At 42.4% G+C, this 27,646-nt stretch overlaps 1 protein-coding gene and 1 pseudogene across 5 annotated transcripts in view; one reads left to right on the forward strand and one right to left on the reverse strand.

Moving 5' to 3' along the window:
- The window catches only part of cep164 (centrosomal protein 164), a 214,155-nt gene that overhangs the window by 69,018 nt on the left and 117,491 nt on the right, over nucleotides 1-27,646 (forward strand). For all 5 annotated transcript variants that reach the window (XM_080214802.1, XM_080214801.1, XM_080214804.1 and 2 more), the window contains 3 exons: nucleotides 13,911-14,078; nucleotides 17,576-17,689; nucleotides 22,376-22,453. In XM_080214802.1, coding sequence (XP_080070928.1) covers nucleotides 13,911-14,078; nucleotides 17,576-17,689; nucleotides 22,376-22,453 — 360 coding nt within the window. The remainder of the gene's footprint in view (nucleotides 1-13,910; nucleotides 14,079-17,575; nucleotides 17,690-22,375; nucleotides 22,454-27,646) is intronic.
- Nucleotides 7,713-7,831, reverse strand: LOC145359983 (5S ribosomal RNA; annotated as a pseudogene).

Below are 27,646 nucleotides of genomic sequence, written 5' to 3' on the forward strand. Positions count from 1 at the left end.
GGTCTTGGGCCCCAGCTTTTCACAATATACATCAACAATTTGGATAAGGGAACAAAAAATAATATTTCCAATTTTGCTGACAACATAAAACTTGGTAGGAAGATGATTTGGACAAGTTGATTGAATGGGTGAATACATGGCATTGCAGTATAACATGGATAAATGTGAAGTTGTTCACTCGGACAGAGAGGCAGAATGGCATAGTATATTTAAATGGTGATAGATTGGAAAATGTTGATGTGCAAAGGGTATGCTAGTACACCAGTCACTGAAAGCAAGCGTGCAAGCAAGCTGATTCCCCCATGCGGACACTATAGTTAAGAAAGCCCACCAAAGCCTTGACTTTCTCTGAAGACTAAGGAAATTTAGCATGTCAATTACAACTCTCACCAACTTTTACAGGTGCACCATAGAAAGCATTCTTTCTGGTCGTATCACAGCTTGGTACGACTCCTGCTCTGCCCAAGACCGCAAGAAACTACAAAAGGTCATGAATGTAGCCCAATCCATCTCGCAAACCAGCCTCCCATCCATTGACTCTATCTACACTTCCCACTGCCTCGGCAAAGCGGCCAGCATCCTGGACATTCTCTCTTCCACCTTCTTACGTCAGGAAAAATGTACAAAAGTCTGAGGTCACATACCAACCGACTCAAGAACAGCTTCTTTCCTGCTGCTATCAGACTTTTGAATGGACCTACCCTGCATTAAGTTGATCTTTTTGTTTACACCCTAGCTATGATTGTAACCTTACATTCTGCACACTCTCCTTTCCTTCTGTATGAACGGTATGCTTTGTTTATATAGTGTGCAAGAAACAATACTTTTCACTGTGTGCTAGTACACATGACAATAAATCAAATCAAAATGCAGGTATATTAAGCAGTTAGGAAGGCAAATAGTATGTTGGCCTTCACTGCAAGAGGACTCGAGTACAGGAACACGTTTGCTTTACTGCAGCTCTGCAGGGCCATGGTGAGATCACACCTGGAGTATTATGTGCAGTTTTGGTCTCCTCATCTAAGAAAAGTATACTTGCCATAGAGGAAGTGCAGCAAAAGCACACCAGACTGATCCTTGGGATGACAGGATTGTCATATGAGGAGAGATTGGATCAACTGGGTCCATGGTCACTGGAATTCAGAAGACTGAGAAGGGATCTAAATGAAAAGTATAAAATTCTGATATGGCTGTTCAGAGCAGATGCAGGGATGTTGTTCCCTCTGGGTGGGGGTCACTAGAACAAGGGGTCACAGTCTCAGGATATAGGGTAGGTCATTTAGCACTGAAATGAGGAGAAACATCTTCACTGAGAGGGCAATGAACCTGTGGAATTCTCTACCTCAGAAAACTATGGAGGTCAAATCACTGAATGTATTTAAGAAGGAAATAAATAGATTTCTAGACTTTAAAGGTATCAAGGGGTATGAGCTAGAGGGTCAGCTATGATCACGTTAAGTGGCACAGCAGGCTTAACGGGCTGAACGAGCTACTCCTCCTATTTTCTATGTTTCTAATTAGGGATTGGTAATAATTGGTGGCCTCACAAGCGACACCCACATCCCATGAATAAATTGAAGAAACAAACGACCATCAAGGAATAATCAGAATTAAAGAGAACAAATGTTTTGAGAAATACCATTTTTGCATTTATAGTACAGCCAAAGGAAAACGGAAGCAATCACAGTTCTAGTTCGATGCAGGCTCCTGCAGTACAATAAAGAACTGAGCTCCTATTAAAGAATTACTTGTTGCAGGAACTAATTCTGGATGAAGGAGTCACATCTAGTTTTTGTTAGTTACTCTGCACCAATGTTGCAACAATTTCAGTGACTCTGAATGCTTCACAGATGCACTTAGACGATGCTATGCATAGATTACTTTTTTAATTCTCCTCTGAACTAAATCTCATAAATACACAATTCTTGTCTGTAAACCTTGAGTTTGGGAATAAAATTGGGGATTAACCTAGTATACTGATCTCTGATAAGATTGATACTTAAATATCAGTCATGCTGTAGAATCCTTTCCTTATGCCACACACGCACAACACAAGAACTATGCTGTCTTAATTGCACGGTGGAAAATGTTTATTTAAAAAAAAATATTTATTGTGCTCTTTAATCATTGTGAGTGTCGAAATAAAATAATCAGAATCTTGTCTATAGAAAATATTTTCAGTGCTGGAGAATTATCCGTATTATCAGCATAAATTAAAATTTCAGCTTGATTAGGCTTCATTAGTGCAGCATCATCAGACAGCATTAATCTCCCTGGTCTAGGCACTGAAACTGACTTGCTGGGCTGCTTCGTAAATGGTGATCCACAAAGCTCGGTGCAGTATGTCTAATAATACCTTGCTGCATTGCACAGCAATTTGGGATCCTCAGCCGATTTGAGAGTTTAGGACAAAGTGTGAGAGGGATCAGTCTTCATCTGCCCGCTCCCTCACAAATTGCCATATGTCCCGGCCTTGCTTTCACGTGAAGCTTTTTTTTGTATAGAAATCCGCTGTATTTTCTCCACAAACAATTTCCCTCACTTACTTCGTTTCGGGAGATTATTTTTTTGAATGGCACTGTTGTATATTCTCGCATCATGAGGTGCTCTTTGTGCTGCTTGCTTTATATTTCTGTCAATTGACAGCAAAAACACAGTGATGTGTTTGTAATAAAGAGAATCAACAGCAAGAACTTGGGTGTCATTATGTGAGTTTTACAGCAAATACCACGGACAGAGATGACACATTTGATAACCCTCTTTGTGTTTAGCAGTGCCACACTTGCAATCAATTAACCATTACTATGCTCATGTGCATGAATGGGATTTATAACAAATGCCTTAATTGTTGAAGGGTTAAAGTATTTGCATTCTGAATAGAATCACGTATTTGTTTAATTGAACTAAATTAACTATAATAAATAAACCTTTTCTATCAAGTCTTCCCAGCATTTTCAGTTTCACAAATTATGATATTCTTTGCCGTTCACTGGTGCAGAAGGCCCCTGTTAACTATGGGAATCGGCCAGATTTTTTTTAACTTTACTAAGAGGTAGTGGCTATTTTTAGCTCCTCTTGTTTATAATATGACTAAGATGAGGGCATTGTGTATTTGGCTGTTGGAAACATGTATATTTCTACTTGTCCAGTGGATTGAAGCGCAAATCTCAACCAGGTATACTCCATATTTTTAAAAATAAAAAGGATGTTTTGATTTGCTAATTTTAGCTGAGCAAATTTTCAGACTTCATTTGGATAATTCTGCATTCACCATTGCATCACTCATCAAATAAGGTATTTGCATATTTGACAGAGGAGAAATTTCTAACTGGGTTGAATGTAACTCAGTAAGTCATTTTCCAAAGTGATAGTGTTGCAGTTCGAAGATTGAGAAAAGTCCTTTCCTTCAGCGATGCTGCAAATGAGGTTGGGTTATCTTATCTCTACGGTCTAAATTTGAATCTAGCCAGACTGATAGGATGTAAGTCTCTTCTCCTGCAAGACTTCTTTGTCATGGACTTGGCTAGGCTGAGTCCAGCTCACAGTTGGAGAGAACCACAAATGCATGGTTACCTGACTTTGATGTTGAGAGAGAGCTTTATTTTGTAATAAAAACAGAAAATGTTGGAAAAACTTGGCAGGTTTGGTGGCATCTGCAGAGAGAGAAACAGAGTTAATACATCAAGGTAGAAATAGGGACCTTGTTGTGAGGGATCCTCTTGGGAAGAGTGATCATTGTATGGTGGAGTTTTTGATGCGGATGGAGGATGAGAAAGTAGGATCCCGGACCTGTGTCCTCTGAACAGAGGGGAGTGCAATAGGATGAGAGAGGAATTCGCAAATGTAGATTGGGGGCGCAGATTGGTCGGTAGGACTGCTGAGGAACAGTGGAGGATCTTTAAGGAGATCTTTCTTGGTGCTCAGCAGAAATTTATTCCGATGGTAAAGAAGGATCGTAGGAGAAGGGATAATCAGCCATGGATAACGAAGGAGATAAAGGAGAGTATTAAATTAAAAGCTGATGCGTTTAGAGTGGCTAAAAGTAGTGGGCGAGTAGAGGATTGGGAGAGGTTTAAAAATCAACAAAGAATGACGAAGAAGTTGATAAAGAAAGGAAGGACAGACTATGAATCTAAACTAGCGCTAAATATAAAAAAGGATAGTAAGAGTTTTTATAAATATATAAAGAGGAGGAGGCTGGCTAGGGTGAATGTTGGACCCTTAGAGAATGAGAGGGAGGATTTAGTGGTGGGGGATGAGGAAACGGCTGAGGCCTTGAATAAGATTTTTGCTTCAGTCTTCACGGAGGAGGACGCGAATAGTTTGCCGGGTATTAACGATGGAAAGATGGTAGGAGTTGAGGGCCTGAATGAGGTCATTGTCGCTAGAGAGGTAGTGCTCGACAGACTAGTGGGACTGATGCTGGACAAGTCCCCAGGACCGGATGGAATGCATCCCAGGGTTCTGAAGGAAATGGCGGAGGTGATAGTGGATGCCTTAGTGATTATTTTCCAAACCTCGCTGGATTCCGGGGAAGTGCTGGAAGATTGGAAAACAGCTAATGTTACGCCGCTGTTTAAAAAGGGTAGCAGGCAAAAGGCAGGGAATTATAGGCCGGTTAGTTTATTGTCTGTTGTAGGAAAAATGCTTGAATCCGTCATCAAAGAAGAAATAGCAAGGGATCTTGAGAAGAATTGTTTGATAGAGCAGACACAGCACGGATTCGTTAAGGGGAAGTCGTGTCTGACAAATTTATTGGAATTCTATGAGGATGTGTCTAGTGCGGTGGACGGAGGGGAACCGGTGGATGTGGTGTTTCTCGATTTTCAGAAGGCGTTTGATAAGGTGCTGCACAAAAGGTTGTTACAGAAGGTTAGGGGGCATGGAGTTGGGGGTAAGGTGTTAGCGTGGATAGAGGATTGGCTGTCAAATAGGAGGCGGAGAGTAGGTGTCAATGGGTGCTATTTGGATTGGCGGTTGGTGACTAGTGGAGTGCCCCAGGGATCAGTGCTGGGGCCTCAGCTATTTATATAGATGATCTGGAGGAGGGAGCTGAGTGTAAGGTTTCGAAATTTGCTGATGACACGAAGATAAGTGGAAAAGCAAATTGTGCGGAGGGTGTAGAAAGTCTGCAGAGGGATCTAGATAGGCTGAGCGAGTGGGCGAGGACCTGGCAGATGGAATACAATGTTGGCAAGTGTGAGGTTATCCCCTTTGGCAGGAATAATAGTAGGAAGGACTACTACTTAAAGGGCAAAAAGCTGCAGCATGCTACGGTGCAGAGGGACCTGGGGGTCCTTGTGTATGAGTCGCAAAAACCCAGCCTACAGGTACAGCAGGTGGTAAGGAAGGCAAATGGGATGCTGGCCTTCATAGCGAGGGGAATTGAATATAAAAGTAGGGAGGTCTTGCTGCACCTGTACAGGGCCGTGGTGAGTCCACAGCTGGAGTACTGTGTGAAGAGAGGCTGAATAGACTGGGCTTGTACTCATTGGAGTTTAGAAGGATGAGGGGGGATCTTATTGAGACGTATAAGATGATGAAGGGGATGGATAGGGTAGAGGTGGAGAGGTTCTTCCTGCTCAGAAAGGACAGCAGGACTAGAGGGCACAGTCTCAAGATAAGGGGGGGGGGGCAGTTTAGAACAGAATTGAGGAGGAACTTCTTCACTCAAAGTTTGGTGAATCTCTGGAATTCTCCGCCCGTTGAAGTGGTGGAGGCTACCTCGCTAAATATATTTAAGGCGCGGGTAGATAGGTTTTTGATAGGCAAGGGGAATAAGGGTTATGGGGAGAAAGCAGGAAAGTGGAACTGAGCCACTTCAGATCAGCCATGATCTTATTGAATGGCGGGGCAGGCTCGAAGGGCTAGATGGCCTACTCCTGCTCCTATTTCTTATGTTCTATCAAGTTTGTATGACTCCTCTACAGAGCATTTTTTCTGCTCTTGACCAATGCTTGATTTTTACACTGAGCTGTGAGACATTGCCAATTTTCCACCACTGCCCTGCCTTACAGGAGTAAGTTTGGGGAATATTCTGCACGTGCAATTCCGCAAATTGATTATTTTTCTTCATTAGTGGAACATGGACATCACTGGCTAGCCAGCATTTATTGCCCATCTCTAGTTAGTTGAGAATCAACTACATTGCTGTGGCTCTAGAGTCACAGGAGATCTTTTTTGGTGCTCAGTAGAAATTTATTCCGATGGTTCAAAAGGATCGGACCAGTTGAGGGTGGTTGATGTCCTTCTCTAAAGCACATTCGTGAACTAGATGGGTTTCATGGTCATCAGTAGATTCTTAATTCCAGATATTATTTTATTGAATACAAATTCCACCATCTGTCATGGCGGGATTCGAACCCAGGTCCCCAGAACATTAGCTGAGTTTCCAGATTAATTCTCTTGCAATAATATCACTAAGTCAACGCCTCCCCATGTATTTTGAAATTCAAAACTATAGACAAAACTATTATCAATAAATTGCAGTTTGGATCCTGCTTTTCAGAAGAAACAAACTCTCACAACTGTGGCACATAATTTTGCCAATGGAAAGACCCTGGTGGGCCTGGAATTATTAATGAATCACTTGGTTGCCATAGATCTTATTAACCAAACTAGATCATAAAGGTATCATCTAATTAATATTTGTCATGAGGATATGATTTATAACAAGCAGAAGAGTATAGCTTACAGAAACTGCATTTCCACTTCAACTGAAGCCAGCTGAATCAAACTGGAGCTTGAATCTCAGCATATTTTAATACTTTTATAATACATGCATACATCATTGCACTCTAATCCTCTTGGACTTGTAATTACTTGATAAATGCGAAGATTTAATGCTGCACAATATATGGGAAGTACTGGGTAACAAAGAATGGTTGCAGGGAACTAATCTCACTGGAGATTTCTGGTGAGAAACTACAAGAACAAAGTTTGAATGATTTATCATCTTGTAACCGCAGCAATGAGACTATAGATTGGAAGTTACTGTTGGTAAAACTGGAATTAATTACATTGCTTTGTCTACTATATTGAATACTTTTACAGACTGCAAAATGCTGTGCCACGTTATACGAGTGCATCATGTATGTGTCAGCTACTGTTGACAGTAACTTATAGGTCTCCTGGCAGTCTAGTTAGTGGGTAAAAGCAATGCCCAGTGTATCGATAAGCCAAGCAGCTCAGGCGGTTCCAGAAACATCTCAGAAAGGGACAGCTGTTGCACAATCCAATTGGTCTGAATGAAAAATCAGGCAGCATCCTTACCCCAAACTGATGTACCTTTCTGCAAGGTGTATTTGTGTAAATATTGGGTGAAGGCAAAATCCAGCTTTGCTATGGTCCGCAGCTTTCTGGCATTTTCTGGCTTGGCCTATATTATAGAATCATAGAATCCCAACAGTGCAGAATGAGGCCATTTTGGCCCATCGAGCCTACACCAGTAACAATCCCACCCAGGTCCTTCCCCGTAACCTATATATTTACCCTGCTAATCCCCCTGACAGTAAGGGGCAATTTATCATGGCCAATCAACCTAACCAGCATATTTTTGGACTGTGAAGGAAACTGGAGCACCCAGAGGAAACCCATGCAGACATGGGGAGAACATGCAAACTCCACACAGACAGCCACCTGTGGCTGGAATTGAACCTGGGTCCCTGATGCTGTGAGGCAGCAGTGCCAACCGCTGTGCCACCCCACTTTAAAGCCTGCTGCACCTGCTATTCCCAGGCGGTCTCCCATCCAAGTACTAACCAGGCCTGAGTCTGCTTAATTTCTGGGATCAGACAAGATTGGACGTTTTCAGACTAGTATGGCCAAAGGTGGCATGGTAGCACAGTGGTTAGCACTGCTGCTTCACAGCTCCGGGGTCCTGGGTTTGATTCCCGGCTTGGGTCATTGTCTGTGTGGAGTTTGCACATTCTCCATGTGTCTGCATGGGTTTCCTCTGGGTACTCCGGTTTCCTCCCACAGTCCAAAGATGTGCCGGTTAGGTTGATTGGCTATGCTAAGGAAATTGCCCCTTAGTGTCCAGGGATGCATAGGTTAGAGGGATTAGTGGGTATAATATGTAGGGATATGGGGGTAGGGCCTGGGTGGGATTGTGTTCGGTGCAGACTTGATGGGCCAAAGGGCCTCTTTCTGCACTGTAGGGTTCTATGATTCTAAAGGTACATGCAAACCCTCTACGTGAATGTGAAATATGAAATGAAGCCATGTGTGAACAAAGAACAAATTGTGAGAAGGAAGTTTAGGTCTAAGGTCATGAAGCATTGGAGTGACATGATGGGTAAAGTGATGGAGGTAAAGTTCTGTCATCTTTCAAGACGTGCTATGATTGGCAGAGAAATGTTGATTTCTGTGCCAGATGGGCTGAATAACTCCTGTCATCTGTGGCTGCCATTCAGAGGAACTTAATGGGAAACTGGAGGGTTCTTGGTGCCCATTGATTTGTATCAAAGCAAGAATCATGACACTGTGCCAGTCATGGTCTGGGGCAGGTTTGCTGGACCAAAAGATCTTTTTCCCTTCTGTCAATTTTGTAAGGTTCAGTGTTCTTCATGAGAAGAGGGGAGAAAAGAAGCTCATTAAAATCTTAATTTCAAAAAGTGGTTTCCTTTAGTAGCCAAAGCACAGACGATGAGAGCAGGATGGTTATGCTGGAATGGTATATAAAAATGGTTGGACTGCAACTTTGCATATGGTTCTGGTCACCATATTGGGGAGGCGGTGCTGTAGTCATATTGTCACTGCACTAGTAATCCAGAGACCCAGGGTAAAGCTTTGGGGGGGCCTGGGTTTGAATCCCATCATGACAGATGGTGAAATTTGAATTCAATATTAAAAAAATCTGGAATTAAAAGTCTAATGCCTATGAAACCATTGTCAATTGTCATAAAAACCTGTTTGGTTCACTACTGCCCCCCAAGTATGGTGACCAGAATCATATGCAGAATTGCAGCCTAACCAGTTTTGAGTACCATTCCAGTGTAACCATCCTGCACTCATCTTCTATGCTTTGGCTAGTAAAGGAAACCACTTTTTTGAAATTAAGATTCCAATGAGCTCCTTTTCTCCCGTCTTCTCATGAAGAGACATTGAACCTTACAAAATTGACAGTAGGGAAAGGGATCTTTTGGTCCAGCAAACCTGCCCCAGACCATGAATGGCAGAGCATCATGATTCTTGCTTCAATACAATGGGCACCAAGAGCCTTCCAGTTTCCCATTAAGTTCCTCTGAATGTCAGCCACAAATGGGAGGGGTCGTTCAGCCCATCCGGCACAGAAATCAACATTTCTCCTCCCAATCACAGCACGTCTTGAAAGATGACAGAACTTTGCCTTCATCACTTTGCCCAACATGTCATTCCAATGCTTCATGACATTAGACCTGAACTTCCTTCTTGCAATTTAGGGAAGGAAATCTGCCATCTGTGATCAAGAAGGCAAATGGGATGCTGGCCTTTATAGCAAGGGGGATTGAATATAAAAGCAGGGAGGTCTTGCTGCAACTGTACAGGGCACTGGTGAGGCCGCAGCTGGAGTACTGCGTGCAGTTTTGGTTGCGGCACTTGTGCAAGGATATTTTGGCCTCGGAGGGAGTGCAGAGGAGGTTCACTAGGCTGATACCGGAGATGAGGGAGTTGGACTATGAAGAGAGACTAAATAGACTGGGTCTGTACTCATTGGAGTTTAGAAGGATGAGGGGGGATCTTATAGAGACGTATAAGATAATGAAGGGGATGGATAGGGTAGAGGTAGAGAGATTCTTCCCGTTCAGAAAGGACAGCAGGACTAGAAGCCACAGCCTTAAGATAAGGGGGGGGAGCAGTTTAGAACAGAGTTGAGGAGGAACTTCTTCACTCAAAGGGTGGTGAATCTCTGGAATTCTCTGCCCGTTGAAGTGGTGGAGGCTACCTCGCTAAATATATTTAAGGCGCAGGTAGATAGGTTTTTGGTAGGCAAGGGGATTAAGGGTTATGGGGAGAAAGCGGGAAAGTGGAACTGAGCCACTTCAGATCAGCCATGATCTTATTGAATGGCGGGGCAGGCTCGAAGGGCTAGATGGCCTACTCCTGCTCCTACTTCTTATGTTCTTATCTTATGTTCTTATGTTCATCCTTACCTTGTCTGGCCTACATGTGACTCCAGATCCACAGTAATATAGTTGATTTTTAAAATGACTGAGCAAGCCATTCAGTTCAAGGGCAATTAGGGATGTGCAGTAAATGCTAGTATAGCCACCAACACTCACATCCTATGAACAAATAAGAATAATTACAGGGAAGATAAGATTGCACTGGAGAGGGTGCAAAGGAGATTTGCAAACTTGTTGCCAGGATTGGAAATATTGATGATGAGGACGTATTCAATCAGCTGCAGTTGTTTCCTTGGAACAAAGACTGAGAGGTGACTTAATTGAGGTGTATAATATTATGAGGGGTGAAGATAGAGTTGATAAGCATCTATTTATCCCAGTAGGAGAGTCAAAAACTAGAGAGTATGGAGTGAAAGTAATTGGTAGGAGCATTAGAGGGGAGATGAGAAAACATTATTTCATCCAGAAAGTATGAAGTCTGGAACTCACTGCCTGAAAGTGTGGTTGAGGCAAAAACTTTCACCAGATTTTAAAAGGTACCTGGATGTCAACTTAGAAACATAGAAGATAGGAACAGGAGCAGATCATTTGGCCCTTCGAGCCTGCTCCACCATTCATTACGATCATGGCTGATCGTCCAACTCAATAGCCTAATCTTTCCCCCCATAACCTTTGCTCTTATTTGCCCCAAGTACCATATCTGGCCACCTCTTGAATACATCCAATGTTTGAAGAACTAGAAGAACTGACCTTCAGGGATGTGGGATTAGGCTGGATAGTCGTTTTGAACAGAATGGACAAGATAGGCTGAATGAACTCCTTTTGTGTTACACGTTTCTATGATTCTATAAATTATTTCCACTTTGTACTTCACATTTTCTCTCTTTCACTGTTTAAGGAACCGATCCCTGGTCCTCACCCAAGTAGAGTTTTATTTTTGTACGTAATCTCAAGCCGTGAATTCTACTGAATAATCCCACCCTCAGAGATATGATAGCAATCGTTGATCATGCAGCCCTGCAACACTGCACTTTGTAGATGTGATTGCTGACTACCAGTTGACAAAGCTAAAAGGAGTGAGGCTAATTGCCCCACCCCAATTGCCACCTTCTATCTGAAGACACCAGACTCCAATCAGAAATTGAACTTGCTCATAGTTAATTCTGCGCTAATATTACTTTGAGGAATAAATGAAGTCACTTTTTATTGTCTAAGGGATATGTATTCTGAGCTGGTGTTTTTCCACTGCTGGCAGTTGCTATGCCAACATCAATGTCCAGCTTCATTTAACCGACTCATAATCACATCCTAATGTGCGGATTACTTAATATGTAGTAAACTAATGGAAAATTACATTCTTGCATAAAATATAAAAAATTTCAAAAAGTCTGTCACACAAAATATTGTACTGCAGTTTTTTAATGGATTGACTGAAGGTGCAGCTGAGTAATACATTGCCCACGCTTTTAATTAATGATCAAACTTACCAACTCCATCCTCCTCTAAATTTACACGCATTTATCTAGGTTATACACTTACAAGGAGTACTTGTAAAATATGTTGCAATGGATTAACCTATTTTGAAAATACTACTTTAGCTCCCCCAGTGATGAAGTGAGTTAACCCAGTTGTAGCTGAACCACACAAAATCTCTCAGCCTGTCTGTGGTGAGGCAGTGGTGGGGGCAGGACGCTGTTGTTAGAATCAGTATCTCCAGATTTGGGAGAGGGAAATCGAAGAACCATTCTGCTATTCAGTAAACACTGTTAAGAAATGCTCATGTATGCATGTTAGGTAAAAACATGGACAGGTTTAGCTCTGATTTTCCAGTTCTCTGTGTTTGAACAGCTTGCTGCTGCTTGCTGTCAGCATTCCACAGAGTGATCATTGATGCAAGGTACCAAAAGATACCTGGTGCATCCGGCAGTATACCCCAGCAAACAACTAATATCTTTGGGTGATAGGTGAAGGGGGCACGCATAGGAACAAATTCAGCAAGTACTGAGTTAGCAAATTGATGTTCCACTGCGGAAGGCAAATCGAGTAGCACATTTGGTTTGTATCCATGTAATGGAATTGCTCACCAAATAAAATCTGGATATTCATTGAGCTATGAGGCCTAGGATTTCTCCACAAAGGATGGGCGTGAAAATCTTTGTGTATAGGCTTAGCGAGACATTTGAAGCAGCATTGGGAATATGGCTCCTTGTCGTCCCTTCTTCCTGTCAGTAACGGGGATTATGGTGATTTGGGAACCAATGAAAAAAATGCAGATCTGAAACATTATTAAAGAAGTTTATACAAGCATATCTGACTATCAATTTGTGAATAATGAGGCGTTGAAGTGACCCATTTAGATGATCAATTAGCAGATTAACATTTGCAAAGATTAGAAATTGAGGCCATCAGTCTGTCGCATGAGTGAACAGCCTGAGTGTGGACAACACACTGGAAGCAAAGATAACTTTTTTATACGTGGACTTCAATTCTTCCAACCAGTTCTCCATTTCATGATCAATAATTGCAGATGCCAGTAAACCAAAACAACAGTAGAAAGTACTGGAAACTCTGCAGGTCATTCAAAAGAACAGATGAGCTAACATTTGGATTTTGTCAGTATACCTTTGTTCCTGATTATGGATTTGGGGTGCACACATTTGCAGCCAGCACAACTTAGGTATACTGTCAGGCAGTGATTCTCAGCAAAGACCTTTTTTGTGTGCTTGTAATAATGTACAGACCTCCAATTCTGGAGGTTGACTTTTAATTTTGTTAGCTTGTGTTTGCATGTTCCTGCCCACAAGCTTAAATAAGCAGTGGGTAGCTTTAGTGTCCAGGAGATCTGACAACTGCTTAAGCACTCTTTGGCTTGATACCATATTCAAAGGATCATAGAATCCCTCAGTGCAGAAGGAGTCTGCACCGACTCTTACCCAAGATTACCCTGTAACCCCATGTAGTTATCCTGCTTAACCCCTTAACCTATATACCTTGGAGCACTAAGGGACAATTTAGCATGGCCCATCAAACCTAACTTGCATATCTTTGGATTGTGGGAGGAAACTGGAGCACCCGGAGGAAACTCTCACAGACACTGGGAGAATGTGTAAATTCCATACACAATCACCCAAGGACAGAGTCGAATCCGGATTTGGAGCTGTGAGGCAGCAGTGCTAATGACTGTGCCACCATGCCTCTCTTGGTATTGTTATCTCATACAGTGACGATCCAAGCAACCTGAGACAGCGTGCTCTGGAGATTTCCCACTCAGCCCTCAGCCCTCAAGGCAGACCAGAACCCAATTTCAGAATTCCACAACAGTGCTGAAGATGCTGTATAAATGCACTTTTAAAGGCAGGATCAGGCACTGCTGTGATTTCCCCACGTGGTTGAATAACCTTCCAAAATCCACTGTCTGTGTTCCCTTTAAATAATGGACACTGGGATGTGGTCTTGGAAGTCGGCCTGTGCACTTGGAATTGCATCCCAGCTAAACTTAGCACTTCCAGGCTAAGGTGAGAGAAATTTAAAGGAAAAAAGAAAAGAGGAAAAATTAGTTTTTTTTTAGAGGTTTAACACACATATCTTCAATTGAAGTTCTGGCATGGACTTACTGGACCAAATGGCCATCTGCTATTCCACATTGACTGAGAAATAAGTGAAGGATATATTTCCTTTAATGACATTGTCGCTTCAATGCATGATTGTTACAGAATAAACTGCTCTGTAAATCATAGGTAAATTTTTTGTCTTTAAAATTGTTGCAGCATTGTGAAGCCACGTTTTGATCTCTGTCTTTCTCAGGTACTGGGTTTACCACCAGCTCTCGTCCAGGCACCTCAAGGAGGCCTTGCTCCCTTACGTGGCCTTGGGGACATCGCAGCAAGTACACTCTATGGTCCATTGGGCCACACATCTGGAACTACCGCAGGAATAATGAAGAGTTCTCTTGGAAGCTCTACCACTTTCAGGGTAATAAGAACTTTGGTTTATACAGAAGGCTGAATTTATTTCATCCCCATAATTTTAAGTTGAAATTGACTACTATTGTACCCATAGTAAGGCAAGAATCTAGCAGATAAGGAATAGGAACATAGAAAACAGGAACAGGAGGTGGCCTTTTAGCCCTTCAGGCTTGCTCTGCCATTGATTATGACCATAACTGATCATCCAACTCAAATAGAAATAGAGGAAATAGGATCAAACTGTAAGTTCACTGCCCCCCATCTATTTTTTTGTTTTAGCCTGAAAACGAATGAAAATAGTTGTCAAGTCGGGACTGCATCTCAAAACCAAGTGATTACAGTCTCAGTTTAATCCATTTATTTTTTATGTTACATTTTCTTCTCTTTCCCTGTTAATTTTCTGGTCTTCCCTAATTGTGCAGGCACTGTCTCCTGGTTGCGATACAATACAGAAATGCTAGTCACATTGAAAAAGCTCCTCAAAGCTCATTCTTGTATGAGGCTGGACACTGAGCATCAGCAGATATTTACCAATAAGTGGTATCACAGCTGAGTCCGATCTTGTCTTCAGCTCATATTCATCTTCCAGTGGGGAGCGCAGGATATTGAAAGTAGAAACTTTGCTGATTTGTCCTTAACTGTGTTGGAGACTCCTGATAGCAAGTCCCTCTACTACCACTCAAGTGAGGCTTGCTATCTAAGCACCAAACAGAGAGTAAATTTTCATACTCTCTATGGCTCAGTAATTCACCTTCTTCGGTAACATTGTCCATATCTTTAAAAAAATGTGTATGTTCTTATTTAAGTTCTAAATATTAATGAAAACATCATAGAAACTTGCATTGCGTTGTTTCAAACAAGGTTGCATTGCTTGTGAAGCCTTGCACTGTGAGGAAGCTGAATGAACAGACATTAAGGAGGAAATTGCGAGGCATCTTGAAGGGAATTGCTTGATAGAGCAGACGCAACACGGTTTCATTAAAGGGAAGTCGTGTCTGACAAATTTACTGGAGTTCTATGAGGATGTGTCTAGGGCGGTGGATAGAGGAGAGCCGGTGGATGTGGTCTTTCTGGATTTTCAGAAGGCGTTTGATAAGGTACCTCACAAGAGGTTACTGCAGAAGGTCAGAGGACATGGAGTTGGGGGTAGGGTGTTAGCGTGGATAGAGGATTGGTTGTCAAATAGGAGGCAGAGAGTGGGGGTCAATGGGTGCTATTCGGATTGGCGGTTGGTGACTAGTGGAGTGCCCCAGGGGTCGGTGCTGGGGCCTCAGCTATTTACCATTTATATAGATGATCTGGAGGAGGGAACCGAGTGTAGGGTGTCGAAATTTGCTGATGACACCAAGATTGGGGGAAAGGCAAATTGTGCGGAGGGTGTGGAGAGTCTGCAGAAGGATCTAGATAGGCTGGGCGAATGGGCCAGGAAATGGCAAATGGAATTTAATGTTGGCAAGTGTGAGGTGGTCCACTTTGGTAGGAAGAATGGTAGGAAGGACTATTACTTACGTGGCGAAAAACTGCAGCAGGCGACGGTGCAAAGGGACCTCGGGGTCCTTGTGCATGAGTCGCAAAAACCCAGCCTGCAGGTGCAGCAGGTGGTCAGGAAGGCGAATGGGATGCTGGCCTTCATAGCGAGGGGGATTGAATATAAAAGTAGGGAGGTCTTGCTGCAGCTGTATAGGGCATTGGTGAGGCCGCAGCTGGAGTACTGTGTGCAGTTTTGGGCGCCGCACCTGCGCAAGGATATTTTGGCCTTGGAGGGAGTGCAGAGGAGGTTTACTAGGCTGATACCGGAGTTGAGGGGGTTGAGCTATGAGGAGAGGCTGAATAAACTAGGCTTGTACTCGTTAGAGTTTAGAAGAATGAGGGGAGATCTCATTGAGACGTATAAGATGATGAATGGGATGGATAGGATAGAGGTGGAAAGACTCTTCCCGCTCAAAAAAGACAGTAGGACTAGGGGGCACAGCCTCAAGATAAAGGGGGGGCAGTTCAGAACGGAGTTGAGGAGGAACTTCTTCACTCAAAGGGTGGTGAATCTCTGGAATTCTCTGCCCGTTGAAGTGGTGGAGGCTGCCTCGCTAAATATTTTTAAGAAGCGGGTTGATGGGTTTTTGATAAGAGAGGGGATTAAGGGTTATGGGGAGAGGGCGGGAAAGTGGAACTGAGCCACGACAGATCAGCCATGATCTTATTGAATGGCGGGGCAGGCTCGAAGGGCCAGATGGCCTACTCCTGCTCCTATTTCTTAAATGCTTCACTAGACCATGGTATCTACTGCTGATTTAGGTTCCTTAAATGGTTAACTTCAAGCTTGTGAAGGTCACGTTTAAGGAAAACACCAGACAGTTGTTTTTTTTAACACAGAAGGTTGGCAACAGATTGCAAGGAAGAGTGGTTGTGACCAGAATCTGCATTTACTTAATAAACAGCTGGATGCAGCAATGGAAATGTGATCAGATTATTAAATCGGAAGGTCAAGTGGTCCAAAAAGCATTTCTTCTCCAAAAGAACAGTGAAGTGGGTGGGCATCGTACAAAAATTTCACACGCTAGCCATTACAATTAAAGTGAAATCCTAGTGATGCAACTGAGGAAGCTCTAAAATAATTTGCTGTATGTGTAGAGATGTGTAGTCCCCAGTATGCTGCTGATTTTTCTGTTATTTTGTTAAATACTCAGCAGAAGTTTGAAAATTGCTGATAATGCTAATGTTCCTCACCTCTGGATTTTTCACTCAGCCACACTTAGCAAGATATAAGAATGATATAGCTTCAGGATAAAGAAATACTGGGTCTACACTGCCAGCTGATGTGAAATATCATGTTTGGAAAGTAAAAGTAGCCATTTTCAACAGTGTTTTGGCATAGTGGTTAGCACTGCTGCCTCACCGCACCGGAACATGGGTTTGATTCCGGCCTTGGATGATTGTCTGTCTGTGTAGAGTTTGCACATTCTCCCTGTGTCTGCATGAGTTTCCTCCAGGTGCATCAGTTTCCATCCACAGTCCAAAGATGTGAAGGCTTGTTGGATTGGCCATGCTAGATTTCCCCTTAATGTCCAAAAATGTGTAAATTATGTGGATTAGTTACGATAAATGCATGAGGTTATGGGAATAGCAAGATGTCTCACAACACCAGGTTAAAATGCAACAGGTTTATTCGGTTTCATGAGCTTTCGGAGTGCTGCTCCTTCATCAGGTGAGTGCTTCTCATTTCACCTGACGAAGGAGCAACGCTCCAAAAGCTTGTGATACCAAATAAACCTTTTGGACTTTAACCTGATGTTGTGAGATTTCTTACTGTGCCCTCCCCAATCCATCGCTGGCATCTCCACGTTACAGGAATAGGGGAGGGGGAGGGAGGATGGGTAAGATGGTCTTTGGAGAGTGGATGCAGACTTGATGATCTGAATGGCCTTTGTCTGCACTGTAGGAATTCTATGGTTCTATATTTCAGCACAAAGTTATGACACATTTAATAACCATTTCCTTTCTTGATAGATCCCTAAAACAGGCGGCCTCACATCAAGTCTTCTGGGAGATAAGCACGAAGGGAAGATATCCATGAACCTGGCAGACTTCAGTGATGATGATGACGATTTGAGTGGAGAGAAGGTGGATATGGAAGCTTAGTGGTTATGATAGTGAACTGAAAGTGATGTGTTCCATTCTCATACTGGCCAGCTGTGCAATGTTATGAATATGTAATTTCATGACTCATGTTTTAGGGATGTAACTTGTAATTTAAGGAATTGAATTTTTAAATGTAAAGTAAGTAGAAAATAGCTGGCTTTGAAGCCCGTAAACGCCCCCAATATTATTATTCAAAGGATAGACCATTTTTACTTAGAGGTCAGAGAATGAAATGTGAAAGCACCAAACAATGGATAACCCCTTTTGGAGCCTTGGTGGTGACAAGATATCCACAGTTTTTGTCGTAAGGGATTTAACCTTTTCATTTGGGTCCCAGATCAAAGAAATTTTTAGAAGCATCAGGTAAAATATCTATCTTTCTCAGATCAAAGGACCAGTTCAAAATTGAAGTCAATTAATTGAAATCTTTATCTGGGACATATCAGGTGCGTGAAATTGCCGTGGGGATAGATTGTAGGAAGACAGTTTTATTTTTAAGTTTTTTTAAGCTGAAGTTTATTTAATAGTGTCACAAGTCGGCTTACATTAACATCGCAATAAAGTCACTGTGAAAATCCCCTAGTCGCCACACTCCAGTGCATGTTTGGGAAAACTGAGGGAGAATTTAACATGGCCAGTGCACCTAACCTGCACATCTTTGGAGTGTGTGAGGAAATCAAAGTACCCGGAGGAAACCCACACAGACACGGGGAGAATGTGCAAACTCCACACAGACAATGACCCAAACTGGGAATGGAACCTGGGTCCCTGGCACTGTGAGGCAGCAGTGCTAACCACTGTGCCACTGTTTTTGGATTTATCTGTATGCTTTTCTCACAAATGGCAGTCAGCTTGCAAAGCTTTGAGAACATAGAACATAGAACACTACAGCACAAACAGGCCCTTCGGCCCACAAGTTGCGCCGATCACATCACCTACCAACCTACAGACCTATCTATAACCCTCAATCTCATTAAACCCCATATACTCATCCAGAAGTCTTTTAAAAGACCCCAGCGAGTTCGCCTCCACCACCACTGACGGCAGCCGATTCCATTCACTCACCACCCTCTGAGTGAAAAACTTACCCCTAACATCACTTCTGAACCTCCCTCCCCGCACTTTAAATCTGTGTCCTCTCGTAGCGACCATTTCAACCCGGGGAAATAGCCTCTGAGAGTCCACCCTATCCATTCCTCTCAACATTTTGTAAACTTCTATCAGGTCGCCTCTCAACCTTCGTCTCTCCAGGGAAAAGAGTCCCAGCTCCCTCAACCTAACTTCATAAGGCATGCCTCCCAGTCCAGGCAACATCCTTGTAAATCTCCTCTGCACCCTTTCAATAGCTTCTACATCTTTCCTATAGTGAGGCGACCAGAACTGCGCACAATACTCCAAATGAGGCCTGACAAGGGTCTTATAAAGTTCCAGCATTACCTCCCGACTCCTAAACTCAATCCCTCGATTAATGAAGGCCAGTACACCATACGCCTTCTTGACCACCTCCTCCACCTGCGAGGCCGATTTAAGAGTCCTGTGGACCCGGACCCCAAGATCCTTCTGCTCCTCAACACTACTCAGACTTCTGCCCTTGATAGTGTACTCGTTCATCCCGTTGGTTCTGCCAAAATGGACGACTACACATTTATCCGCGTTGAAGTCCATCTGCCACTTCTCCGCCCAGTCCTGCATCCTATCTATGTCCTGCTGCAACTTTTGCCATCCTTCCAGATCATCCACAACACCACCGACCTTCGTGTCATCAGCGAACTTACTTACCCATCCCTCCACTTCCTCATCCAGGTCATTTATGAAAATGACAAACAACAAGGGTCCCAGAACGGATCCTTGAGGCACTCCGCTGGTGACTGACCTCCATTCAGAAAAAGCCCCATCCACAACCACTCTCTGCCTTCTGCAGGCAAGCCAGTTCTGGATCCACAAGGCCAAAGGCCCTTGGATCCCATGCCCTCTCACCTTCTCAAGAAGTCTTGCATGGGGGACCTTATCAAACGCCTTGCTGAAGTCCATGTACACTACGTCCACGGCACTTCCTTCGTCAATGTGTTCAGTCACATTATCGAAGAACTCAACTAGGCTTGTAAGGCCTAGGGGGGAAGGCAATGGGGTATCTGCTGACAGGCAGAATGAGCAACATAGAGGCCATGAGGAATCGGGGTGTTCCCTAAGTTATCACTAAGCAGAAATTAGAAGTGGAATCCGTGCTTGGAGTTAAATGTCACACAAGAACAGAAGAATATGATGCAGGAGTGGACTATTTGGCCCCTCTAGCCTGCTTCGCCATTTGATAAGATCTTAGTTGACCTGATTGTGGCCTCAACTCCACCTAATAATACCTGCCCTAACTCTTGATATCCTTATTGATATAAAATCTATCTAACTCAACCTTTAATGTATTCAATGACCCATTTACTGCTCTCTGGGGAAGATAATTCCACAGCCTAATCACCTTGTGGGAGATAAAAATTCTCCTTTCTCAGTCATAAACGGGAAACTTATTTTTAAACTATATCACTGAAAGAGATCAGCAGTGGAAATTTCACAGAGCAAGAGTGAACTCAAGTGCCAGAATTCTCAAGTGGAATTAAAAACAGAACAGGAAGTAGTCTGTTAAGATTTTCAGCTTTGAAGAAAAAGGATTTGCAAAATACAATGTTAAATTTGTAATACTTTCTTTGCTTAATTCTCTTCAGTAAAAATTTTTGTTTAAATTGTGAAACCTTTTGGCATGGTTCTTTCAGGAAATGGTCAACATGGTGGTAGAGTGGGTAGCATTGCTGCCTCACAGCACCAGGGACACGGGTTTGATTCCCGGCTTGAGTCACTGTCTGTGTGATGTCTGCCTGTTCTCCCTGTGTCTCTGTGGATTTCGTCTGGGTGCTCCGGTTTCCCCCCTCAGTCCAAAGATGTGCAGGTTGAGTAGATTGGCCATGCTAAGTTGCACCTTAGTGTCCCAAGAAGCGTAGGTTAGATGGATTAGCATGGGGATATACCGGGGACCTGGGTAAGATACACTTGTCAGAGAGTCAGTGCAGAGTCGATTGGCACTGTAGGGATTCTGGAATAACTGAAAAGTTTATAAAAGGAAATTTGATTTTCAAAAAAAGTTAACGGTCTTCAAGATTATAACAAATTAAATTGAATGAATCAAGTAATTTGTGAACTGGCACAAGAAATGTTACCATGAAAGTGACTAGAATGTCATTTAAAAGCCCAACTATTTCATTGGGTTCGTCAAGGAAGGAAATCCACCATTCTTATTCAAGCTGGTGTACATGTGATTCCAGTTCTATACTGTGTGGTTGGCTCTTAATGCTATGTGAAGTGGCTCAATCAGTGGTAAAAATAAGTTACTCATATAAAAAGGACCACTGTCATGCAAGGCAATCCAGGATGGGTACTAGGTGCAACTTTGCCAACATTGCCTTTTTTTTAAAAAAAGGTCAGATTTAATAGTCCGATAGAAGCTGATAGTCAAACTGCAACCTTCATCCCCAGTGGGTCTACTTGGGGGCCCCAGAAAGGTCATATGGCTGTGACACTGCACATAAGCAAAACGCCTTCAGAATTTTGTGTTCAATTTTTTAAAATATTTTTTGTTTGGTTGACTTATCAACAGTATTTATATTATTGAATGTGAATTAAAAGTTTCAAAACTTTACCTTTGCATACTTTTGGGGGGGGGCACGGTGGTTAACACTGCTGCCTCCCAGCATTCAACCCTGGCCTCGGGTAACTGTCTCTGTGGAGTTTGCACATTCTCCCCGTGTCTGCATAGGTTTCCTCTAGGTACTCTGGTTTCCTCCCAAAGGAAGAGAGATGTTCAAAGATGTGCAGGTTAGATTGATTGGCCATGTTAAACTATAGTATCAAGATATTTAACAGGGTAAATAAGAGGGGTTACAGGAATAGGTCTGGGTGGAATTGTGTTTGGTACACTCGATGGGCTGAATGGTCGTCTTATGCACTGTAGGGATTCTGTGATTCTATAGATTCTAAAATGCTCTTTTCCATCTGCCAATATTATAGGAGATTCTGGGAATATGTAAGGAGCCTTCCACATGAAAAAAATTAAAAGTCATTGTTCTATTCGCATCAATCTTTTTTAGAAAAATTGGTTAAAATAACTAGCAATCTATGAAAACTCAGGTTCTGTGCCACACATGTACAGCCAGTCCCTTATTATTTTGCTATTGAACCATGTGACAACAAGGGCCTTGATCAGGCAGCTCTTATGAAAACTGAATTGTTGCATGATGTTTCTGAATATTAATATCATATGCATTATTTATGCAGTATGGGTTGATATGCCTTAAGATGGCATTTGCCGACAAAAATAGCATCTTTCCTGCTGATTTCCATGAAAAAGTGATTTGACTGTTGCTGCTTAGTTCCTTGTCTTTGTTATTGCACGAGAGAGCACTTACTTCACCTGATATACCATTTAATGGCATATTTCATTCAACAAAGCCATTATAGTTTAATAGGAACTCTGATAAATGTAATGTAAATCTCTGCTTGGACAAGGTGCTGGTATGGAATTGCTAGCAGCTTGTTAAGGAGTGGAGGGGGGAGGGGGTAGAAAGGGTCTTTGAAGACTTCAGAATAAATGAACAATACTGTACAAATCATTTTTTTTCTCCACAGAGTGCCCCTGATACTGCTCAGCTCATGAGAAACCTGCACATAGATGTGGGCACCCTGGGTGATGGTTTTGAATATGAGGTGAGTTTTTTTTAAGCATAGCTACTCTATTTATAAAGAAGCAATACAATTTTATCATTTTGCCACCAGCCTAAGTTTTTGTTTGTAAGTAAAACTGCGTGATTCTAAAATTGCAGCTCTTCCAAATACAGTCTAAGAAACATAAGAGAAGAGAGTTTAGAATGATTTCATTGGGCGTGGATCCTGAACATTTAATTTGTTCACTGCATGGTAATGATGTCTAACGCCTTCATAAGATGATCCTTATTTTACCTCTTTCCCACATTGGCTTTCTCCAATCCCTATCTCTGCTTCTGATCCCATTCTCGATCACGTTCCATGTATAATAAGTACATTATTAATCTGTGGCAAAAATAGGTCACACGTGGTGGATTTGCGAAGACTGAATACAATTTGAACTGTAAATAAGAAACCAATGACTGGCAATGTTATAAGGCAATAATTTACTTCAGCGGTTCTGACGACATCTTAAACCACAGGAGCACAACTTGATTGCTTTATAGAAGTCAACAAAACAGCGAGACTGAGTTGCTGCTTTCAACCTGCGGGAAGACATTTTGTCATTTTTATAATAATGTACACTGACAATCCTGATAATGTAAAGTTGTTTCTTTGCACTAAAATTTGGAACAATCAAAGTTGAATTAAGCAGTGATTATACCATGTGGGAATTGTGTGCTAAAAAGAATTCAGATAAGTTGAATTAAGTGCTTTGAATTAAAAGTACAGTCTGGCTTTTCTAAAGCCTGTTAATTTTTTTTAAAATTAATTGTATGTTGGGTGTGCTGAGTTCACTAGTGATGTGGCACCATGTACATTAAAAGGTAATAATGGAGATAATAATGACATAGGAGCTAAACGCTAGCTTGACTTAATGATATTGTATTCCCAGATTTTTATTTGTTCCCCAGGAGCTGATTACTGGCAAATATGCTGGCGATAATTATTATAGCTGCATATTAATTATGGAAGATTATTGTCTATTTATTTAAAAACTGTGTAAAAATTACGTTATCAAGTGGAGGCTTTAAGTTTAGGAAGTTTATTAGCATCACAAGTAGGCTTACATCATCTCTGTGATGAAGTTATTGTGAAAACCCCCCTAGTCGCCACACTCCGGTGCCTGTTCAGGTACACGGAGGGAGAATTTAGCACGTCTTCAACATGAGGTAAATATTTTATAAGTTATGATTAAAAGTTTTGAGCGGAATAGTGGGCAAGAGAAGATTTTGATTCACCAGCCTTGCTGCACTCAGCTTTGTGAAAGCAAAGCAAATTGTAAAACTAATTAAATGCAAAGATAGTCTTCGTTTTACTAAGATTTTCCTGCAGTAAACGCACAGTTATGTACATTGATTTTTCTTTCTCTCCCCTTGACACATTCTCAAACAGAAGAAAATATAATTTTGGACCAAGTGCTTCCAGTAGGGGGCAGGAAACTGCAACCGAGCGTAGCTGACCACATCTGGTACAAACTTAACCCAAACAGCTTTGAAAGTGTCACATCTGTTGTTTGTGCCATTCTTTATAACAAATAGAGAACAATTTCCCTTTATAATTAATATATTTTTGCAGAGAAGTAAAGTTAATTATTATTATAACCTGAATTATAAGATTTTTTTAATGTCAAGTGGTTCGCACTGTTGCCTCACAGTCCCAGGGACCCAAGTTCAATTCCAGCCTTGGGTCACTGTCTGTGTAGAGTTTGCACATTATCCCTGTGTCTGCGTGGGTTTCCTTCAGGTGCTCCGATTTCCTGATATAGTCAGCATGGTTTTGTGGCGGGTAGGTCGTGCCTTACTAACCTTATTGAGTTTTTTGAGAAAGTGACCAAAGAGGTGGATGGGGATAAGGCAGTGGACGTGGTGTATATGGATTTTAGTAAGGCGTTTGATAAGGTTCACCATGGTAGGCTTCTGCACAAAATGCAGATGTATGGGATTGGGGGTGATCTAAGGAACTGGATTAGGAATTGGCTAGCGGATAGGAGACAGAGGGTAGTGGTTGACGGTAAATATTCATCGTGGAGTTCGGTTACAAGTGGTGTGCCTCAGGGATCTGTGTTGGGGCCACTGCTGTTTGTGATTTTTATTAATGATCTGGATGAGGGTATAGTTGGGTGGATCAGTAAATTTGCTGATGACACCAAAGTCGGAGGTGTGGTAGATAGTGAGGAAGGGTGTCATAGTTTGCAGGAAGACTTAGACAGGTTGCAGAGCTGGGCCGAGAGGTGGCGGATGGAGTTTAATGCAGAGAAATGTGAGGTAATTCACTTTGGTAGGAATAACAGATGTGTTGAGTATAGGGCTAACGGGAAGACTTTGAATAGTGTGGAGGAGCAGAGGGATCTAGGTGTATGTGTACATAGATCCCTGAAAGTTGGGAATCAAGTAGATAAGGTTGTTAAGAAGGCATACAGTGTCTTGGCGTTTATTGGTAGGGGGATTGAATTTAGGAGTCGTAGCGTTATGTTGCAACTGTACACAACTCTGGTGCGGCCGCACTTGGAGTATTGTGTGCAGTTCTGGTCCCCACATTACAGGAAGGATGTGGAGGCTTTGGAGAGGGTGCAGAGGAGGTTTACCAGGATGTTGCCTGGTATGGAGGGGAGGTCCTATGAGGAGAGGCTGAGGGATTTGGGGTTGTTTTCGCTGGAAAGAAGGCGGCTAAGAGGGGATCTTATTGAAACATATAAGATGATTAGAGGTTTAGATAGGGTGGATAGTGATAGCCTTTTTCCTCTGATGGAAAAATCTAGCACGAGGGGGCATAGCTTTAAACTAAGGGGGGGTAGTTATAGGACAGATGTCAGGGGTAGGTTCTTTACCCAGAGGGTGGTGAGGGATTGGAATGCCCTGCCTGCTGCAGTTGTAAATGCGCCTAGTTTGGGGGCGTTTAAGAGGTCTGTGGACAGGTTTATGGACGAAAAGGGATTGGTTTAGGTTAGTGGGTCATTGTTGTTTTTTTTTAACTGGTCGGCGCAACATTGTGGGCCGAAGGGCCTGTTCTGCGCTGTAGTGTTCTATGTTCTATGTTCACAGTCCAAAGATATGCAGGTTAGGTTGATTGGCCATGCTAAATTAATCCTAATGTCAGGGGAATTTGCAGGGTAAATATGAGAGGATATTGGAATAGGGCCTGGGTGGGATTGTGGTTGGTGTAAGCTTGATGGGCTGAATGGCTTCCTTCTGCACTGTTGATTCTATGATTTTCTTAACGGTTGTCATGCTGCCTGCCACCTATGGCTAACCACAGTGGTGATTGTTCTGTTTTCGCACTATCTTCATTGTCATTGGCTTGTTGGAGCTATCTGACCATAGGACCTGGATTATCTAATGCTGTGAATATCTGATCACATTGAAATAGTGCCAAGGGAGCTATCTGAAAGAAAAGCAGGGGTGTTACCCCTAGTGTTTTGGCGGTATTTGTCCCTAAATCAATATCAAAGAAACAGATTATCTGGTCATTATCATGGTGCTGTTTGTCAAAGCTTGCTGGGCATAACTTAGCCGCTGTGTTCCCTTAATTATGACAGTTAGTTCACTTCAACTTCATTGGTTGTAAAGCACTTAGAGATGTCTATATTCATGAAAAATGCTATACAAATGTAAAGTGTTTCTTTATGTTTTATATATATATAGCATCATTGTTCATTTTGTAAAATAAGAAGTACACTGTGTTTAACTAATAATTAGTGCATCTTAAGTACAGATGATTGTGATAAACCAGTTGAGTTTCACTGTTCTGTATCATGAGATAATTTGATCCTTTCAACATGTTTTTGCTTTATAAGACACTTCAGTTTGTGCCTTGTCCTACATATACTTCTCGAACTCACCTTCCTCCTTTTGTCCTAATTTGTATTGCTGCTGGATGCTAAACTTCGATCATGAAAGATGACCTGCTTTCAAATAGCAGTGTAAAAGTGAAGGGAAATTCTAGGGGAGTACCCTTTACTTAAAATAATTCCCGACCTTATGGAGAAATGTATAAGCTCCCGAGGAGTCTTGATAGGGTGGCTGTGGAGAGGATGTTTCCTCTTGTGGATAGCCTAGAACTAGGGTCACTGTTTAAAAGTAAGGGGTCACCCATTTAAAACAGAGATGAGGTAAAAAATTTACTGAGAGTTGTGAGTCTTTGGAACTCCCTCCCTGAAAAGGCAGTGGAAGCAGAGTCTTTCAGTGTTTTGAAGAGAGCAGTGGATAGATCCTTGGTAAGCAGGGTTGGGTGGCGGGGGTGGTGATGGTTTATGGAGGGTTTTAGGTTATCAGGGGTAGGCAGGATGAGATGCGAGGTTGCTATCAGATCTGCATTAGCTCTGATTAAATGATGGCATAGGTTCAATGGCTAACTCCTGTTCTTTGTTCATATGTTTGCATAGTTTTAAAATATTGCTTTTGAATTGCCATCCTGGGCATCAGAGAAATGATGTGGAATTGCCGGAGTTGGACTGGGGTGGCCATAGTAAGTAGTCTCACAACACAAGGTTAAAATCCAACACGTTATTTGCTAGCACGACCTTTTAGAGCACTACTCCTTCGTCAGGTGAATGTAGGCTTTGTTTCATAAACAGGGCATATGTAGACACAAACTCAATTATAAGATAATGCTTGGAATTTGAGTCTTAATAGGTTATCAAGTCTTTACAGGTACATTACGAATGGAGAGAGGGTTAAGCACAGAGTAGAGAGGTGTGAATTGAGATTTTGTAAGCCCAGGTAAGTCATGGGGGTTACAGACAGAATCAGAATCATAGAACTCTACAGTACAGAAGGAGGCCCTTCGGCCCATTGAGTCTGCACCAACCACGATCCCACCCAGTCCCTACCCCATAGCCCTACATATTTTACTTGCTAATCCCTCTAAGCATCCTAGTACACTAAGGGGCAATTTTAGCGTGGCCAATCAACCTAACCTGCACATCTTTGGACTATGGGAGGAAACTGGAGGAAACTCACGCAGACATGAGGAGAATATGCAAACTCCACACAGACAGTGTGATGTGAACCCAAGATCCCGGTTGAGGCTGTTCTCATTTGTGCAAAACTTGGCTATCAGTTTCTGCTCAGTGATTCTGCACTGTCGCGAAAGCCACCTTCTCCAAGACGGCCTTCACGACAACTAACAGCGCAGAATCGCTGAGCAGAAACTGATAGCCAAGTTCCACATACACAAGGACGGCCTTCACTGGGA

Source organism: Carcharhinus amblyrhynchos, chromosome 29, assembly GCF_965287045.1.
Source record: "Carcharhinus amblyrhynchos chromosome 29, sCarAmb.v2.hapA, whole genome shotgun sequence".
NCBI classification, from domain to species: Eukaryota; Metazoa; Chordata; class Chondrichthyes; order Carcharhiniformes; family Carcharhinidae; genus Carcharhinus; species Carcharhinus amblyrhynchos.